The sequence below is a fragment of the Eulemur rufifrons genome, chromosome 29 (genome assembly GCF_041146395.1).
Source record: "Eulemur rufifrons isolate Redbay chromosome 29, OSU_ERuf_1, whole genome shotgun sequence".
Lineage (NCBI taxonomy): Eukaryota > Metazoa > Chordata > Mammalia > Primates > Lemuridae > Eulemur > Eulemur rufifrons.
The window spans coordinates 76,033,641-76,053,288 of NC_091011.1; the positions used below are offsets into that span (position 1 = coordinate 76,033,641).

Consider the following 19,648-nt stretch of genomic DNA (forward strand, 5'->3'; position numbering starts at 1 on the left):
CAGCCTTCATTTTAGAAACAAGAGATGAGGCCACAAAGCAGATTAGGATATGCCAAATCCACAGTCGTCTAGGTGCTCACAATTATGGTACAATTAAAGTCACTAAGATCTTAAACTCTTTTGAGTCATTAAGTTTCCTGTGAGGAAAAAGGAAAATGTTTTACTTGTTACAGTCCTCATTTCTTTGTGCTTAAGTTTGTTAGTATCTCAGTTGAGATGGAGCTGCAAAAAGCAATAAAATGATTCAAATTATTATTATACATTTTAAGCTCCATCAATTAAAAAAAAAAACACTTGTTCTGTCAGCATCTGTTTGAGTGAAAAAAATTAAAATATTTGTATAGTCTTATACATTGTTAATTTTTTTTATCTTTTTTCTCTTTTATTTTTAGTTGACATGTAATAATTGTACATATTTATGGGGTACAGAGTGATATTTTGATACATGTTTACTTTGTATAATGATCAAATCAGGGTAATTAGGATATCTGTTACCTCAAACATTTATGATTTCTTTGTTTGGAATATTTGAAAATTCTCTCTTCTAGCTTTTTTAACATATACAATAAGTTATTGATAACCATATTCACTCTTCAGTGCTACAGAACACTAGAACTTATTCCTGCCGCCCAGGTATCATTTTGTATCTATTAACCAACCTCTCTCTATTCTCCGCATTCTTTTTTAAGGCTGAAATGTATTCTGTTGTGTACATGTACCATCTTTTCTTTATCCATTCATCTGTTGATGGACATTTAGGTTGATTCCATATCTTGGCTATTATGACTGGTGCAGCAATTAACAGATATTCTTTGATATATTCATTTCCTTTCCTTTGGATAAGTACCCAGTAGTAGGATTGATGGATCTCATAGTAGTTCTACCTCTAGTTTTCTGGAAAATCTCCCTATTGTTTTCCGCATGGCTATACGAATTCACATTCCCACCAACAGCATGTAAGAATTCTCTTTTGCCTGCATCTTCACTAGAATTTATTATTTTTTGTCTTTTTGATAATAGCCATTCTAACTGGAGTAAGATGATATCTCATTCTAGTGTTAATTTGAATTTCCCTCATAATTAGTGACGTGCATCTTTTCACTCACTTATAGGCCTTTTGTATGTCTTCCTTTGAGAAATGTCTATTCAGGTCCTTTGTACATTTTTAATTTTTTTTTTTTACTCTTGAGTTATTTGAGTTTCTTGTATATACTGGGTATTAGTCCTTTGTCCAATGAATAGTTTGCAGATATTTTCTCTGATTCTCTAGGTTGTTGATTGACTCTGTTGTTTTTCCCTTCCCGTGCAGAAGCTTTTTAGTTTGGTATAGTTCCATTTGTCTATTTGTGTTTTTGTTGCCTGTGCTTTTATAGTCTTGCCCATAAAATCTTTTCCTGGACCAATGTCCTGCAGCATTTTCTTATATTTTCTTCTAGTAGTTTTATAGTTTTAGGTCTTAACATTTTACTTATTAATCCATTTTGAGTTGTAAAATCTTTTTTATTCTTATAATGTCATTGTTGCTCATGGTAAAATAATACAAGGTAGAAAACTACTAATCTCTCCTTCTCTCCTCCTTCTACTAATTATAACTCCTGGTTACAATTTCTTGTATATAATTTCAGAAATTTCCTAGGAATATGTAATCAAATATGTGTGTATATATTTAATACAAATTGGTCTATGGTGTTTATAATTTTCTATAACTTGCTCCTCTCACCAGAAAATTTTGGGTGTCTCTCCATATCAGTACATCTTTTTACTGACCACATCATAAACCACTGTATCACTATATGACAATTTTTAATGAAATTTTTTACATTTCATTTTTGGAGATTTTTTTTTCCCTCTATTAAAAATTTGAGGCTAGGCGCGGTGGCTCACACCTGTAATCCTAGCACTTTGGGAGGCAGAGGTGGGAAAATAGCTTGAGGTCAGGAGTTCGAGACCAGCCCGAGCAAGAGCGACATCCCCTCTCTACTAAAAATAGAAAAATTTAGCCGGGTGCAGTGGCCTGCACCTGTAGTTCCAGCTTCTCGGAAGGCTGAGGCAGAAGGATTGCTTGAGCCCAGGAGTTTGAGGCTGCTGTGAACTAGGCTGATACCATGGCGCTCTAGCCTGGGCAACAGAGTGAAACTCTGTCTCAAAAAAAAAGAAATTTATACTTAGTATAATGTAAATATGTATCTTGGCACACTTTTGCCAAGATCAAATGGTATTGTTAATGTTAAGGGTATATACATTTCAATTTAGTTAGAAATTATAAAATTATGTTTTAAAAATTCTGTTAAAAATGACATTGGTATTTTTATGGGAATTGCATTGAATCTGTAAATCTCGTTGGGCAGTATGGACATTTTAATAATATTGATTCTTACAATCCATTAGCATGGAATGTTTTTCAATTTTATTGTGTCATCTATGATTTCTTTCATCAATGTTTTGTTGTTTTCATTGTAGAGATTGTTTACCTTCTTAGTTAAATATATATTCCTATGTATTTCATTTTCTTTGCAGCTATTATAAATGGTATTGAGTTATTGATCTGACTCTCAGATTGAATGTTATTAGTGTATAGAAATGCTATACACTAATGTACACAATTTGTGTACATTAATTTTATAACCAGAGACTTTACTATATTTATTTTTTCAATTCGAGGAGTCTTTCGGAGGAGTCTTTAGGGTTTTCTAGATATGAGATCACATCATTAGCCACATTTTACAAATTGGAAAAATATTTCAACTGGACTGAGGGAAGGAATCTTGAAGTCTGACCTTGAATAGGGTATTTTCTTAGCGGACTCCATGATAAAGATGTAAAGAGGCAGTTTAATGAAATATACCCTCAGACTTGAGTCAGTTTGACATGCTAATAGAGTCCTGAGCCTTGAAGACTTCCTTCTGTAGGTTCCTTATCCTACAGTGTGTGGTGATAACTTACCATTAACAAGGCACAGCACCATCATCAGATCTGGCTCCACTGCAGTATGAATTTGCTGAGTATTTCAGTTTTAGTTTTTATGTTTTTATTTTTTTAAGAGACAGGGATCTTGCTATGTTGCCCATGCTGGGCTGGCTTTCAACTCCTGAGCTCAAGCAGTCTTCCTGCCTCAGCCTCCCAAGTAGGTGAGATTACCAGTGCATGCCACCAGGCCCAGTTAGCAGGGTATTTCATTTCCATCAGAACAATTCCTTAAAGGGCCCACGTATTTTGATTACTTTTTTTTTCTAAATTTCTTAGGAAAGTTTGAATGCTAGCACGTCTGTGAATCATTACATGATCCTGGGCTTGGCATCTTTTTCTGATGCTTTTCACTATCTTTCATACAGAAGAGGGTGTGGGCAAGGATAATATTAATAATAGTAACAGAAAGCACTTATATCTATTGGGTGCTTTCTATGTACCAGTGTGAGAGATAAAAAACGACTTTCCTCTCTAATGTTCTGTGGCTGGAACCTATGAATAGAACTGACAAAACACAGATTAAAAGGAGAAAATAATATAAATTTTATTTAATATTTTTTAGGCACATGGAAGCCTTAATATGAAAAATAAAGACCTGAAGAAGCAATTAGGACCAAGAGCTTATGTACTTTTTTAACAAAGGACAATAAATTGTGAAATTACTAGACAAAGGAAAAAGAGTTTAAGCTTCTAAGGGAAGTAATTTGTGGAAAAATGACTAGAAAACATAAGGTAAAAGGTAACTGAAGATAGGGATTATTTGAGTAGGTTGGTTTGCACCGATCCATTTCACAACTGAGGCCCAGTCTCCAGTGATATAAGAATGTTCTCCTCTTCCTAACAGGGTGGATATCTTTCACCTGGGAAATCTTATGTCTTGCTTCAGCCAGAAAGGAGGCAGTCAGAGAGCCCTTCCTACATTTGCTGTGCTCAATCACTTTCAGCTCAAAACGACAATGTGGCGTGTTTGGTGTGGCATGTTGTGAATGCCTTCATTTCCCTGTCTGAAACTTCATCATAAGTTTCTCATGCTAAAAGCTGAATTGGTGGCTGTGGAGAAAAGAATCAATTTGATAGCTTAGTAGTAAGAAATCTTGAAAGGGAGAAAAGAATGTATATTTGAATGAGAATAAATAAACAGAAAAGCACAAATCTAAGCACATTTCCCCATATCCCATCAAACTGATCTCCTAACTTGGAGAATAGGTCAGTCCAATAAAATGGTTGAGTCTCATTTATCTTATGGAGAGTGTTAATCTTTTCTGTTAAGAGGTCTAATATAAATTAGACACTATTTGTCCCACCTGATTCACATAGAGGCAGCATTTTTCACCAGTAGTTGCAGGAGCTCCTCCTTGTTGGGAAGTCCTGTATACATGGTGTGGCGATTTTGGAATACAACAGAAGCTAAACTTTAACTTCTAATTAGAGTGCTTCCATCATTCTCATAGCGGTATTAAACTCTTGTTCTGTTACCCTGAAACGATCATCCTTTCTGTAAGTTCCAAAACTTAGGAATAACGTCCTCATCATTGAAAAGAAGTTGGAATGGCAACATACAGCAAGTTCTCTATGCAGCCTCATCTGATATGTTTACGTGGCATGACTTTTTTAACACAGGAGCCCGTTTGTAATTTGGCTAGCGTTTAAGGTGGAGTAGCTAGTGACAGAAGGAGGCAGGTATCTGAGTCCACGTTGCCTGGACCATTTAGGTAAGAATTTTTTGTATACTTTGTTGCCACATAAGATAAAAAGAGCACTGTTGTTCATGCACAAGGTCAGAGTGGAACCTGCAATTCCCCAGGTCCAGTGAGTTTCACAATTTTTATTATTGGTCATGTTGGCATCTGCACACCTCCTTTTTCATGTGCTGCTGTCAGTTTGTAAGAGCAGGACATGTTGTGAAATATGTGTCTGGCTTTGGCAGCTCTTAAAGCTTGGTTTTGTCACCAGTTATTTCAGATTTTTGGTCTACTCATATAAAATTTTTTTTATTAAGTAGCCTAATCAGGGAAACAGCTGAGCTAACCTAGGTTCTGCAAGACTGGCCTATGAACCAGCCGAAACATTTAGTGATTTGGACAAATCTGTGCCCTAATGGGGAGTGCTGGAACCACTCATGGCCTCCATGAAGGGTTTGAAGATGCTGAGTGTGGAATCAAACCACAGGTGATTGCAATATCACCTTGGTTTACCACATAGGAAGGATACATTACCACGTCTCTTTTTAACACAAAGGAAAAAAAAAATTGCTTCCAATATCTTTACCCTGAGCAAATGACCATCCTTGAGCTTACAAAGAGGTTTTTCCTGGCTGAATAAACTCACCAGAAGGGAAGGTAGAGTGACATTGTTTTTCTGGTGATGGATACTGTACACTGTGATTCACCCATCTTCAACAATTTGTCCACCAGATGCTCACGTTGGCAGAAATGAAAACTAGTTCAGGATTCTTCACACTATGTAGATGTTGACATAACTAGCAATCAGATTGATTAGTTAATATGACCAAGGTTGGAGAGAGTATTGTAAGGGCGTGTCAGGTCATGCCTGACTTGTTAATAAAATAGCCAGGCTAAAATGAGAGAGAGACAGTTGAAAGAGAGCTCATAGCGGAGGATCAGAGGGAGAGAAGGATAGATTGAGACAAGTAATCTCCAGTCACATTTCAATAAATGAAGGAAAAAGGGTAAGTTTGGGTTAAAAAAAAAGTCCCCCCCCCCACCCCCCACACTGCCCCAGGAAGGAGAGAGACTTAAAAGCAGGAAAAATAGATGGCAGCAAAGTTTCTTGATCTGTGATCATAGGGAAACCTATCTACTTTGTGGTGTCATCTTGCTTCTAGAGCCTTGGAATTGGCTCTGAAATCCTTATTATGAGGTCACTGTAAGGATGGTCTTCCCGTTGTCCTGGGAATGATGGTTTAGATCTAGCTTGATGTGGCTCATGTAAATCCAGGAAGATTTTTCTTTTATCATCATGGCCATGTAGGTGGTTAGCAGTACTTCATCAGGTCCTTCTCAGCAAGGTAACAGTGCATGCTTTCTCCTAAAAATCTTGATGTTCACCTGATTTCCTGGCCAAAAACTGGCAAGGTTTATCAGTCAGTGAAGGTCACACCTTTTTTACTTATTGATAATATTTTCCAAGAATACTAGTTAGTTCTTGTATGTATAATAGCTAATCATAACATCTCATTGTTCACTCAAGTTCCCATAATGTTTTCTCAATTCAGGAATACAAGGTTTTGAAATGCCAGTAGATATAGGGTGTCTAAAAACTATAAAAGAGGTTATTCTATGTCTCTATTTGGAGAATAACATATATTTATAAGGGCCAAAGGTAATGCCTTTAGCCATTTGAATCCAGGTTCTCATCAGGTTTTTTCTAAAGTCCTTTATATGTCTAGATTTTTATATTCCACTTGTTCTGATGATTGAGGATGGGGATGTGCAGTCTGGCTTTGGTGACTATAAGACTTGGTTTTGTCACCTTACCAAGTTAGTGTAGATTTTTGGTCTACCCATATGAAATTTCTGGTGTTAGGTAGCCTAATCGGGGAAGCAGCTGAGCTGCCACAGGTTATGCGAGACTGGCCTATGAATCAGCCAAAACATTTGGTGATTTGGCAAAAGTTTGTGCTGTAAAAGCCAGAGCTGAAACCACTTATTACCTCTGTGAAAGAAATTTTAATGAGTAGTCCAGAGCTTTTGTGAGGAAGTAGTTTATTTCTTCAAAAAATTCATTTCTTGGGATACTTCACTTAATAGAATGGGTTCCAACTCTCTCCAAGAGAACAAAAGAGATGCCATATCACCATTGTTTCTTATAGCTGAGTAATACTCCATGGTATACATATACCACATTTTACTAATCCATTCATGAATTGATGGGCATTTGGGTTGCTTCCACATCTTTGCAATTGTGAATTGTGCTGCTATAAAAAGTAAGCACCACATGTACTCACCAGCAAATTGGTTTCCCTGATCATCACCTAAGTGCACATTTGGGAATAACACCAATTGGGTATCGGACAGAGGTGGGGGGTGAGGGGAGGGGATGGGTGTATACCTACATGATGAGTGCGATGTGCCCTGTCTGGGGAATCCATATATTGCTCCATATATTGCTTTTCTTAAGCTAGGATAGAACTAATCCTTTTAGTAGAAGATATAAAGTAGTAAAACGTTTTATTAACTTAAACATGAGAGCATATTACTGTAAGACTTGATCAAACAGTGTTCAAAAGAGCAGGAGAGGACAAAGAGCAGGAGAATAGTTTTTGGTTGATTAAGTTCAAGCAAACTTTTGATTTATTACCTCTGGCAGAAGTGACTTTTCTCTATTCCCTTACTGCCTCTCTTCAAAAAAACAAAACATACTTCAGAGGCTGCTTGATCTGCAACTAGGGGAGTATTAGGCATCTACCCAAAAGAGCAAAAGACATTCTATAATAAAGACATCTGCACCCAAATGTTTATGGCAGCACAATTCACTATTGCAAGGGTGCGGAAACAACCCAAGTACTCATCAATTCATGAGTGGATTATTAAAATTTGGCATATGTATACAATGCAATACTACTCAATTATAAGAAACCATGGTGATCTAGCAACTCTCATATTTTCCTGGATAGAACTTGAGCCCATCCTCCGAAGTGAGGTATCACAAGAATGGAAGAATAGGCTCCATATGTACTCGCCATCAAATTGGCATTAACTGATCAACACTATGGTGCTCACACGGTAGTAATATTCTCCAGGGATTAGGGGGTTAGGGGTGGATAAACTCACAACTAATGGATGAGGTGAGCATTGTAGAGGGGAAGGGCATGCCTCTAATCCTCGCTTGGGTGAGGCAAAGTCATAAAATGTAACGAGAATGTTTGTACTCTCATAATATCCTGAAATAAAAAAAAAAAGGAAAGAAAGAAAGTGATCATGGTTCTATAAGAAATTGTTTTCAATATTTATAGACTACTATAAAACAATCTTTTGAGAAGCAATAAACATGATTGAGAGGTTCAACTTTGAATTTATTTTCCTTCAATGGGTTTTTGCCAAGGCATTGGTTGGTACAGCATTCTGTAACCTGGGAAGGCAAAAGGAAGAATAGCTACCTTCACCATTCTTTTTTTTCTTTTTTTATTTCAGCATATGATGAGGGTACAAAAGTTTAGGTTATGTATATTGCCCTTGCCCCCGCCACCCCCTCGAGTCAGAGCTTCAAGTGTGTCCATTCCCCAGAAAGTGCTTATCGCACTCATTTTGTAGGTATACACCCATCCAGCAATCCCATTATTGGGCATCTACCCAAAAGAACAAAAGTCATTCTATAAAAAAGACACCTGCACCCGAATGTTTATAGCAGCACAATTCACAATTGCAAAGATGTGGAAACAACCCAAGTGCCCATCAATACACGAGTGGATTAATAAAATGTGGCATATGTATACCATGAATTATTACTCAGCTATAAGAAATAATGGTGGTATAGAATCTCTTATGTCCTCCTGGATAGAGTTGGAACCCATTCTACTAAGTGAAGTATCCCAAGAATGGAAAAATAAGCACCACATGTACTCACCATCAAATTGGTTTCACTGATCATCACCTAAGTGCACATTTGGGAATAACACTAATTGGGTGTTGGGCAGATGTGGGGGGCAGGGGATGGGTGTATACCTTCACCTTTCTGTAGGCTCAGTAATGATTTGGGAAGATGAGACAAATGTTAACCATTATAGAGTTTATATAAGAGGAAATAATTTCATGCATTCAAACATAGGACTGGATTCTCCATCTTTTAAAATTGAATTAAGTCTGGGTATGGTGGCTCACTCCCGTAATCCTAGCAATGTAGAAGGCCGAGGCAGGAGGATTGCTTGAGCTCAGGAGTTGGAGACCAGCCTGAGCACAAGTGAAACTCTGTCTCTACTAAAAATTGAAAAATTAGCTGGGCATCATTGTGCACCTGTAGTCCCAGTTACTCAGGAAGCTGAGGCAGGAGGATCTCTTGATCCCAGGAGTCTGAGGCTGCAGTGAGTTACAATGATGCCATCGTACTGTACCCAGGGTGACAGAGTGAGACTGTCTCAAAAAAAAAAAAAAAATAAACAAACAAATAAATAAATAAATAAATTGAATCCCCCTCCTCACTACCCACTTCATATAAAAAATAAATTACAAAAACTATTAAAATTCCTGCATTTAAAGTTTAGAACTTGGTAAAGCTTATGATCTTTATTATGAAATGCAACATAACAATATGTTCTATATTTCTTTTTTCAGTTATAGGGGATGCAACTTGCAAAACATTCCTGAAAATAAGAAGAACAATATTTAAATGAAATGTAATCATTGTACCTCTTTATCCAACAAAGTGGCTTCATTCTACTCTCTTTTATATGTTCTAATATCTTACATCTAATATTGGGTAAACCAAAGTGTGTAGGAGGAAATATGTTTTTTTATAGTCATTGCTTTTTGCAATGGGAGTGCTAAGGTTCAAGACCATCTTCTTCAAGAGGTTTCTGGGGTCCAGTGGAGTATCCCAGACAGTGTTCACCTTCCTTCTGATTCCATGTTGCTTGGCTCTGGATTTCAGAGCACCCCCTCTTATCCCAAATGTGCCTTTCCTCTGGGCCTGGAATGCCCCAACTGAACTTTGTATTGCAGGGGTTGATGGGCCACTAGATCTGAGCCTTTTCTCTTTAGTCGGAAGCCCCCGAGAAAATGTCACAGGGCAAAATATTACAATATTTTATACTGATAGACTTGGCTACTATCCTTATATAGATATGACAGGCAGATCTATTAATGGAGGAATTCCCCAGAAGGCATCCTTAAAAAACCATTTGGACAAAGCCAAGAAAGACATTGACTATTACATGCCAATAGATGATATGGGGTTGGCTGTCATTGACTGGAAAGAATGGAGGCCCACTTGGGCAAGAAACTGGAAACCTAAACATGTTTACAGGAATGAGTCTATTGAGTTGGTCCAGAAACACAATACACAGCTTAATGACACAGAGGCTACCAACCTAGCCATAGTTGAATTTGAAAAAGCAGCAAAGGATTTCATGCAAGAGACTTTAAAATTGGGAAAATTACTTCGGCCACATCGTTTATGGGGTTATTATCTTTTCCCTGATTGTTACAACTATAATTATAATCAACATAGTTTCACTGGAAGTTGCTATGACATAGAGAAAAGAAGAAATGATCATCTTGACTGGTTGTGGAATGAAAGCACTGCCCTTTTTCCATCTATTTATTTGAGTACCAGACTGTCTCCTCCACAAATTGTGCTCTATGCACGTAATCGAATTTATGAAGCCATTAGGATTTCCAGATTTCCTGATATTGGAAGGCCACTTCCAGTTTTTGTATATGCCCGCCCTGTTTTTGCTGATCTAGTTTTGAAATACCTTTCTCAGGTAAGTAAATCAAGGTATGAGGACAATGAAATAGTGTGCACAAAAACTTGTTTTGTGAAATTTCATATTATTTTTGAAGGGAGTGAAATTTTGCTTTTAGTGTCATTTAGCAATGTCCACACTAGTAGTTTTACATCACTAAATGGATGTAAAATAAATATATGTTTAATCTTTAATGTAATCTCATGATCTCTTAGCAAGCATGGAGAATTAGGTAGTATAGATAGTGTATTAACTCACTTTCTGTTTTTTCTTTCATAGGCCTGCTGTCTTATCAATAGAAGTAATTAAAACAATAGCAGTCTCTATTTTTTATAGTAAGGCAATGACTGTGTAAAACGTAGAAATAATGGAGAAATATTTAAATTACTATTATTGGGTCAGCATGCTGATTTTTGGTGTTAATGTCCTAAATATAACACTTTCATTTTATTTTTATCTGCTAACTTTTTCTATTACATTTGCCAGGATGAACTTGTGAATACACTTGGTGAAAGTATTGCTCTGGGTGCCTCTGGAGTTGTAATATGGGGAGGCCTCAGTATACTGCGAAGTGTGGTAAGTGAATTGGTAGGAAATAGATGAAAACATTTCTACCTTTAATATTTTTGAGGATTGTTTTGGTATCAAATAAGAAAATAAGTAGTTCTATACAAGGCATATAGTAGTAGATGCTCAATTAATACTGGCTGAATCAAAATATCTTGCATTTGTTTGGTTGTTATAAAGCAGGATATATTGTAACAGTTTTCCATTGGGGAAACAGAAATTCAGTGAGATTAACTGAATTTCTATAGGCTACATAGCTATTAAGTAGCAAAAACAAGATTGTGATATCAGTTTTCTGACATGGTGAGTTATTAAGTCTCTCTTCCCTTATTTTTATTCTTGTTTCATTCTCCATATCGGGTCTTTATTCCCCACCTCTTCAATCCTCTTGAATCAGTGTTAAGAGTAAAGCTGTCAAATGGTCACTGATAAATTGGAGCTAAATTTTTCTTTCTTTGACGGATGTGGAAATTCTAATGATGAACACACCATGGAGAATGTCAATTGAAGCTCATTGCCCAGGGGTCTTATACCGGGGCCTGTAGAGATGAGACTTTATACTCTAAGACCACAAGAGACCTTTTGAGAAGGAATATATTCATATCGTGCCCTTCAGATAGAATATTCTCACCTTATTCCAAAATACGTAAAAGCAGTTACATTTGTGAAATTCTTTAAAGGTAATTTGAGCCCTTCTACCTATTTTGAATAATTCTAATACCTTTAGTTTGATCTTCAAGAAAGAGAAACAATAGAAAATATAAGTTCAGAGAAAGGTATGTGTTTCTTGATAAAATCTTTTATATGTCAGAAAATTATTTTAAAATTATAATTCTACTAAGTATATTCCTAATTTTTATTAATTGTTTTCTCAAATTCATAAACTCCTTTATCAAGGATTCTATTATTTAAAAATTTATAGATATTTATAAATTCTCCATATTCTTTTCTTTTCTGTCTTTTAAAGAAAACTGAGAGCTTCACCCTTACTCTGAGGAAGAATGAATCAGACATTCTTCAAAGAGTAGGTTAATGTGACATACCATTTGAGTGTCACACATGTATTTTAATGGCACTTTAATCTTAGATTCACATTCTACTACCATGCCTCCTAAATCATCTTCAGTGTTATTCATACCAGGTAAAGTCCTTCAACTTTAATATGACATTTAAAAACAAGAAGTGATCATTTCTCCTGATAAGAAGAAATCAGTGCAAGACCTTTGACAGTAGGAAAAAATAGAGCATAACAACCCCCTCCCCCCATTGAAGAATCACATCAATTTTCTAGCAATGAATTCCAACAAAAATGAAAATACTGCAACGAAAGATTGTGAATTCAAAATATGAATTGTAAGGAAGCTCAATGGGAGCCAAGAAAAATGGAAAACCAACTGAAGGAAACCAGAAAATTAATTCAGGACATGAATGAAAAATTTTAAACAGAGATAGATATATTTTTTAAAAACCTAAATAGAACTTCTAGAAATGAAAAATTCATCTAGGGAAATATTAAACATGGTGGACAATTTTAACAATAGACTACACCAAGCAGAAGAAAGAATTTCAAAGCTTGAAGACTAGGCTTTTGAATTAACCCATTCAGGCAAAAATAAAAAATAAAAAAAAAAGAAAGGAATTGAACAAAGTTTCTGAAGAATAATAGAATTATGTATAATGCCCAAATGACAATCGTAAGTATTCCTGAAGGAGCACATCAAAAAGTAAAAAGCTTAGAAAACCTATGTGAGGGATTATTTGAGGAAAACTTCCCTGGTATTGCTAGAGATTTGGACATTCAGATACAAGAAAGTCAATGAACTCCTAGGAATTTCATTTCAAAAAGGACATTACCAAGGTACATAGTCATCAGACAGGCCAATGTCAGTATGAAGGAGGAATTCCTATGAAGTGTGAGACAAATACATCAAGTAACTTACAAAGAAAATCCATTAGAATAACAGTTAACTTCTTAGCAGAAATTTTACAAGTGACAAGGGATTAGTGTGCTATCTTTAGTATTCTTAAAAAGAGTAAATGTCAGCCAAGAATTTTGCAAAACTTAGTTTCATAATTGAGAAATAAAGTCTTTCCAAGACAAGCAAACACTAAGTAAATTTTCTACCACTAGGCTGGCCCTACAAGAAGTACTCAAAAGTGATCTAAACATCAAAAAGTTGATACTTACCAGTATGAAAACATTTGAAAGTAAAAACTCACAACTATTATAAAACTTTAACACAGAGGAGAATAAAAAGCAACTAGGTAGCAATCAACATGATGACTGCAACAGTATCTCATATATCAATATTAACTTTGAATGTAAATGGTCCAAATGCCCAATATAGATTGGTGGAATGGATAAACAAATTAAACCCAAATATCTTCTGTCTCCAAGAATCCCATTTAATTTGTAAAGATTCTCATAGACTCAAGGTAGAGAGGTGGAAAAAATATTCCATGCAAACAGAATCCAAAAGTGAGCAGGAATAGCTATTCTTATATCAGATAAAACAGACTTAATTCAACAACAGTAAATAAAGACAAAAATAATTATCATATAATGATAAAGTGACCAATTCAACAAGAAGATACAACAATCCTAAATATATGTATACACCTAACACCAGAATTCCCAAATTCATAAAACAAATACTAATAGACCTAAGAAATAAATAGCAATATAATAATAGTGGGGGACTACAACTCTCTAGAGACAATACTAGGCAGATCATTGAGGCAGAAAATCAATGAAGAAACATGGAACATAAATGGGACTCTAGAACAAATGGACCTAACATTCACAGAATATGCAACCCAAAAACTATAAAACATACATTCTCCTCATAAGCACATGGAATATTTTCTGAGGTAGACCGCATGTTAGGCCATAAAATAAGTGTCACAATTTTTTTAAAAATTTAAATCATATCATGTATCTTCTCAGTCCACAGTGGAATAAAAGTAGAAATCAATTTGAAGAGCAATTCTCAAAATTATACAAATACAAGGAAATAAAAAGTGTGCTGCTGAATCGTCTTTGAGTCAATGATGAAATCAAAATGGAAATCACAAAATTTTTTAAATTAAGTAAGAGTGGTGACACAAGTTACCAAAATCACTGGGATACAGTAAAAACAGTGCTGAGAGGGAAGTTTATAGCACTATATGCTTACATCAAAAAGACAGAAAGATCACAAATTAATAACCTAATGTCTCGTCTCCAGGAACTGGAAAAACAGAACATACCAAACCAAAAGCTAGCAGAACACAAGACATAATGAAGATCAGAACAGAACTAAGTGAAATTGGAACCCAAAAAACAATACAAAGGATCAATGAAACATAAAGTTGGTTCTTTGACAAGATAAGCAAAATCAATAGACCGTTAGCTAGATTAACTAAGAAAAGAAGAAAGAGGATTCAAATAAGCTCAATCAGAAATGAGAAAGTAGACATTATAACTGATACCATAGATATACAAAACATCGTCTGAGACTATTATGAACTCCTCTGTGCACAAAAATTAGAAAATCTAGAGAAAATGGATAAATTTTTTTGAAATATTCAACCTCTCAAGCTTGAAGCAAGAAGAAACAAAAATCCTGAACAGACCAAAAATGAGTAGCGAGACTGAATCATTAACAAAACATTTCCTAACAAACTAAAACCCAGTACAAAATGAATTCACAGCTGAATTATTTCAGACCTACAAAGAAAAATGGGTACATATCTACCAGAACTGTTCCAAAAGATTGAGAAGAAGGAAATCCTCCCTAACTCATTCAACAAAGCCAGTATCACCCTAAAACCAAAGCCAGGGAAAGACACAATAAGAAGAGAAAACTACAAATGAATATCCCTGATGTATATAGATGCAAAATTCCTCAACAAAATACTAGCAAACTACGTCCAAAAGAACACCAAAAAGAAAATGACCATGATAAAGTGGGTTTCATCCCAGGGATGCAAACATGGCTCAACATATGCAAATCAATAGATGTGACTCACCACATAAAAGGAATGAAGAAGAAAAATCATATAATCATCTTACAGATGCAGAAAAAGCATTTGATAAAATTCAACAACCCTTCATGATAAAAACCCTCAACAAACTAGGCATAGAAGGAACATACTTACAAATGTTAAAAGCCATGTATGACAAACCCTCCACCAACATTGTACTGAACACGAAAAAGTTGAAAGCAATCCCCCTAAGAATTGCAACAACACAAGGATGCATACTTTCACCATTTCTATTCAATAAAGTCCTGGAAGTCTAAGCCAGAGCAAAAAGGCAAGACAGTAGAATAAATGCCATCCAAATTGGGAAAGAGGAAGTCAAACTATCCCTGTATGCCAAGGATGTGATCTCATATCTAGAAAACCCTAATTTCTAGAATTGACAAAGGAACTCAGTAGGGTTTTATGTTACAAAATTAATGTAGACAAATCAGTAGCATTTCTACATGCTAATAATTGCCAAGCTGAGAATCAAATCAAGAATTCAATACCATTTATAACTGCTGCAAAAAAAAAAATTGTAGATAACACAAACAAATGGAAAAACATCCCATGCTCAAGAATTGGAAGAATCAATATTGTTAACATGTTCCTACTGCCTAAAGTGATTTATAGATTCAATGCAATTACCATCATAATACAAACATCATTTTTTTTACAGAATTAGAAAAAAAATCCTAAATTTTATATGAAATTAAAAAAGAGCCTGAATAGCCAAAGCATCCTAAGCAAAAAGAACAAATCTGGAGGTATCACATTACCTGACTTCAAATCATACTACAAGGCCATAGTAACCAAATCAGCATGGTACCAGTACAAAAGTAGATGCATAGATAAATGGAGAATAGAGAACTCAGAAATAAAATTGTATACCTACAACCAACTTACGTTTGATAAAGCAAACAAAAACATACACTTGGTATAGGATGCCATATTCAATAAATGGTGCTAGGAAAATTAGACAGCCATATGCAGAAGAATGAAAATGAGTATCTCCCATGATTTATAAAAAATTAACTCAAGATGAATGAAACACTTAAATGTAAGACCAGAACCCATAAAAATTCTATAAGAAAACCTAGGAAAATCTCTTCTGGACATTGGCCTAGGCAAAGAATTTATGACTAAGACTGTAAAAGCAAATACAACAAAAAGAAACATAAATAAATAGACTTAATTAAACTAAAAAGCTTCTGCACAGAAAAAGAAATCATAACAAAGAGCACATATACAACCTACAGAATGGGAGAAAACATTTGCAAATTACATGTCTGATGAAGGACTAATATCTAGAATCTACAAGGAACGCAAGAAAATAAAAAAAACAACCCCATTAAAAAGTTGGCAAAGACATAAACAGAAATTTTCCAAAAGAAGATATACAATGGCAAACAAACATTAAAAAAAAATACTCAACATCACTAATCATCAGGGAAATGCAAATTAAAGCTACAATGAGATATCACTTACCCCTCTCAGAATGGCCATTATTAAAAAGTCAAAAAACAATAGATGTTGGTGCAGATGCAGTGAAAAAGGATTGCTTATACCCTTTTGCTGGGAATGTAGATTAGTACAACCTCTATGGAAAACAGTATGGAGATTCCTTAAAGAACTAAAAGTAGACCTACAATTTGATCCAGCAATGCAGTAGATACTGGGTATCTATACAAAAGAAAATAAGTCATTATATAAAAAATGATACCTACACTTGTATGTTAATCACAGCACAACTCACAATTGCAAGGATGTGGAATCAACCTAAGTGCCCGTCAACTAATGAGTGGATAAAGAAAATGGTGTGTGTGTGTGTATACACATACCATGGAATACTACTCAGTCATAAAAAGAATTAAATAATGTCTTTTGCAGCAACTTGGGTCGAACTGGAGACCATTGTTATCCTGAGTGAAGTATCTCAAGAATGGAAAAACAAATACCATAAATCCTCACTTATAAGTTGGGGCTAACAATGGGTATGCATAGTCATATAGAGCAGTATTATGACTGTCAGAAAATCAGAAGTGGAGAGAGTGGGAGAGGGTTAAGAGACAAAAAATTACCTTTCAGATACAATGTATACTATTCAGGTAATGGGTAAACTAAAACCCTGACTTCACCACTATACAATTCATCCATGTAAGAAAAAACCATTTGCACCCCCTGAATCCACTGAAATAAAAATAAAAATCACATTTGTCAATGCTGTTTACATTTGTCTGACAAATGTGATGCTTATTACATTTCTTTATAATTCATTGAGGGTCAACCAAAGATATACTATATCCTCTGTTAAGCACTTTTATATGTATCATATGTTTTCATCTTCACAATAACCCTATGAGTGAAGCACTATAATTATCCTTATCTTATGGTATAGCTGAAGTATATCCAGCTTAATTAATTTGCTCAAGTCACTCATATAGGAAACTAAGAAAGCTTCAGAGAGTCCCAAATTCATACAGGTAGTCACTAATGGAACTGGGATTCCTATCGTGGCAAATGAACCCCATACTTTAGAGTCTGTGCTTTAACAGCTATACCCATTCTTTCTCTGAGTAATTTATGAGTTATTAAGGAAGACCAAAGCTAGGGTATGTGAAGCCTCAACTGGTCAATTATTCAGTGGCATGAAACAGCATGTGCAGTGAACTTAGCAAATGTTACAAAAAACAGTTGGAATAATCCTCCTTGTTAATGTGAAAAAGATCAAATGTTCCTTACCCCTTTCTGTGTCTGCCTTTTTTGTTCTTCCTTAAAAATTGCTTATTGCAGTGAATTAGATCAAATATCAACTAACTTGTCTTTTGATATCCTGACCATCTTATAATTTTACAGAAATCTTGCTCGGACCTAGATGATTACCTGAGGACTACACTAAATCCTTACGTAATCAACATTACCCTAGCAGCAAAAATGTGTAACCAAGCGCTTTGCCAGGAGCAAGGTGTGTGTACAAGGAAAAACTGGAATTCAAGTGACTATCTTCACCTGAACCCAGCGAATATTGCTATTCAAACGGGGAAGGAGGGAAAGTACTTAATAATTGGAAAACCCACACTTGACGATCTGCAGCAATTTTCAGAAAAATTTCGTTGCACCTGTTATAGCAATGTGACTTGTAAGGAGACAGATAATGTACAGAATATTCACTCTATTAATGTGTGTATTGGTGAAGGTCTTTGTATAGATGCGTTTTTTAACTCAGAACCCAGTGTTTATCCTTATGGCTGGAATGAGGAACATTATTTCATTTCCCATGATGTTTCATCCTTCACACCATCTGCCACAATGGTCTTTGTTAACATTTTGTTTCTCTCTATAAGTTCTGCCGTGAATTTGTAATTGACATGTTAGCTGAAATGAACAATAAGCGCATTTTAAAGTGTGCTTTTTAGACTACTTAAATGCCTAAAAACAACATCTCCTACTGAAAAAAAATGACTATCTTTGGAAAGATTTTTCTGAATTACTATCCCTAGTGAATGTTGGTTTCCTTTGAACTTGACAAACACTGCAATCTTGTAGGAATTCTCAACCATGGGTTCAATTTGTATTCCAGGACTCAACAGCTTGCCTGTCAATATTCTCCAGTTTAGAGCACACATAATTATCTGTTTCACTTGTAAAACTGCCAGGATTGTTTCAACCCAATAATTCTGCACCAGATACCGACATTTTGATGAAATTACAATTTGACATGTAGTGGTTAAGAACTTGAAAGTGAAAACATTAATAAAATCCATCATTAAGATTTAGAGAATCTGGCTGTTTCTCTTTTCTCCTCTGCTTACAATCAAGGGATAAAAAGAGAGAAGAAAAGAGGATGGGTGGGAAAGAAGCAAACAAAAGGAGGGAAGAGATAAAGAAAAAGAGCTAGAATTTTTTGCTTTTTCTGGTGCTGTTGAGAATACTCATTTACACAGTATCCAAAAGAACGTGTTGCATACACAGTTAGCTTTCAACTCCCTGTTAAAGCCAAAAGTAGTTGTAGTTGAATGCCCTACCTGGTCTGACCTGTACAAATGTTACTGTCACTTCCTTCCTCTCCACTTGAGCCAAACTTCCTTTTTGAAACAAAGATGGGCTGGGTGTGGTGGTTTATGTCTATAATCCCAGCACTCTGGGAAGCCAAGGCGGGTGGATAGCTGTAAATGAGGAGTTTGAGACCAGCCTAGGCAACACAGGAAGACGCGTCTCTATAAAAAATTAAAAAATTAGCTGGGCAAGGGTGGCATGTGCTTGTGGCCTCTCGGAGGCTGATGCAGGAGTATTGCTTGAGCCCAGCATTTCAAGGATTCAGTGAGCTATGATCGTGCCATTGCACTCTAGTCTGGGTGACAGAGCCATCAAAAAGATTGAAAGAATGTCTTTTGCAGCAACTTGGATGGAACTGGAAGCCAGCATCCTACTTGAAGTAACCCAGGAAGAAAACACCAAATATGGCATGTTCTCACTTATAAGTGGGAGCTAAACAATAGGTATGCATGGTTATACAGTAAAGCATCAGTCCCCAACCTTTTTGGCACCAGCAATCGGTTTCCTGGAAGACAATTTTTCCACAGATGGGGGTGGGGGAATTGGCAGAGCTCAGGCTGTGATGCAAGCAATGGGCAGCGGCTGTAAATTCGCTCCCCTGTGCTCACCACTCACGTCCTGCTGTGCAGC

At 35.7% G+C, this 19,648-nt stretch overlaps 1 protein-coding gene across 1 annotated transcript; it reads left to right on the forward strand.

Annotated features, from left to right (window-relative positions):
• Positions 1 to 9,457: 9,457 nt before the first annotated feature.
• On the forward strand, positions 9,458 to 18,325 carry LOC138377006 (hyaluronidase PH-20-like). The gene is made up of 3 exons (XM_069461661.1): positions 9,458 to 10,408; positions 10,877 to 10,966; positions 17,819 to 18,325. Exons 1-3 carry the CDS (start codon positions 9,458 to 9,460, stop codon positions 18,323 to 18,325), a joined length of 1,548 nt encoding a protein of 515 aa, XP_069317762.1.
• Positions 18,326 to 19,648: the final 1,323 nt, after the last annotated feature.

What these genes read in the sequence shown, in the direction of transcription:
- LOC138377006 (XM_069461661.1), top strand. Translation starts at nt 9,458, where the DNA reads ATGGGAGTGCTAAGGTTCAAGACCATCTTCTTCAAGAGGTTTCTGGGG. An exon ending in TTTTGAAATACCTTTCTCAG is followed by an intron (nt 10,409 to 10,876) that starts GTAAGTAAATCA and finishes TACATTTGCCAG; the next exon opens with GATGAACTTGTGAATACACT. An exon ending in TCAGTATACTGCGAAGTGTG is followed by an intron (nt 10,967 to 17,818) that starts GTAAGTGAATTG and finishes ATAATTTTACAG; the next exon opens with AAATCTTGCTCGGACCTAGA.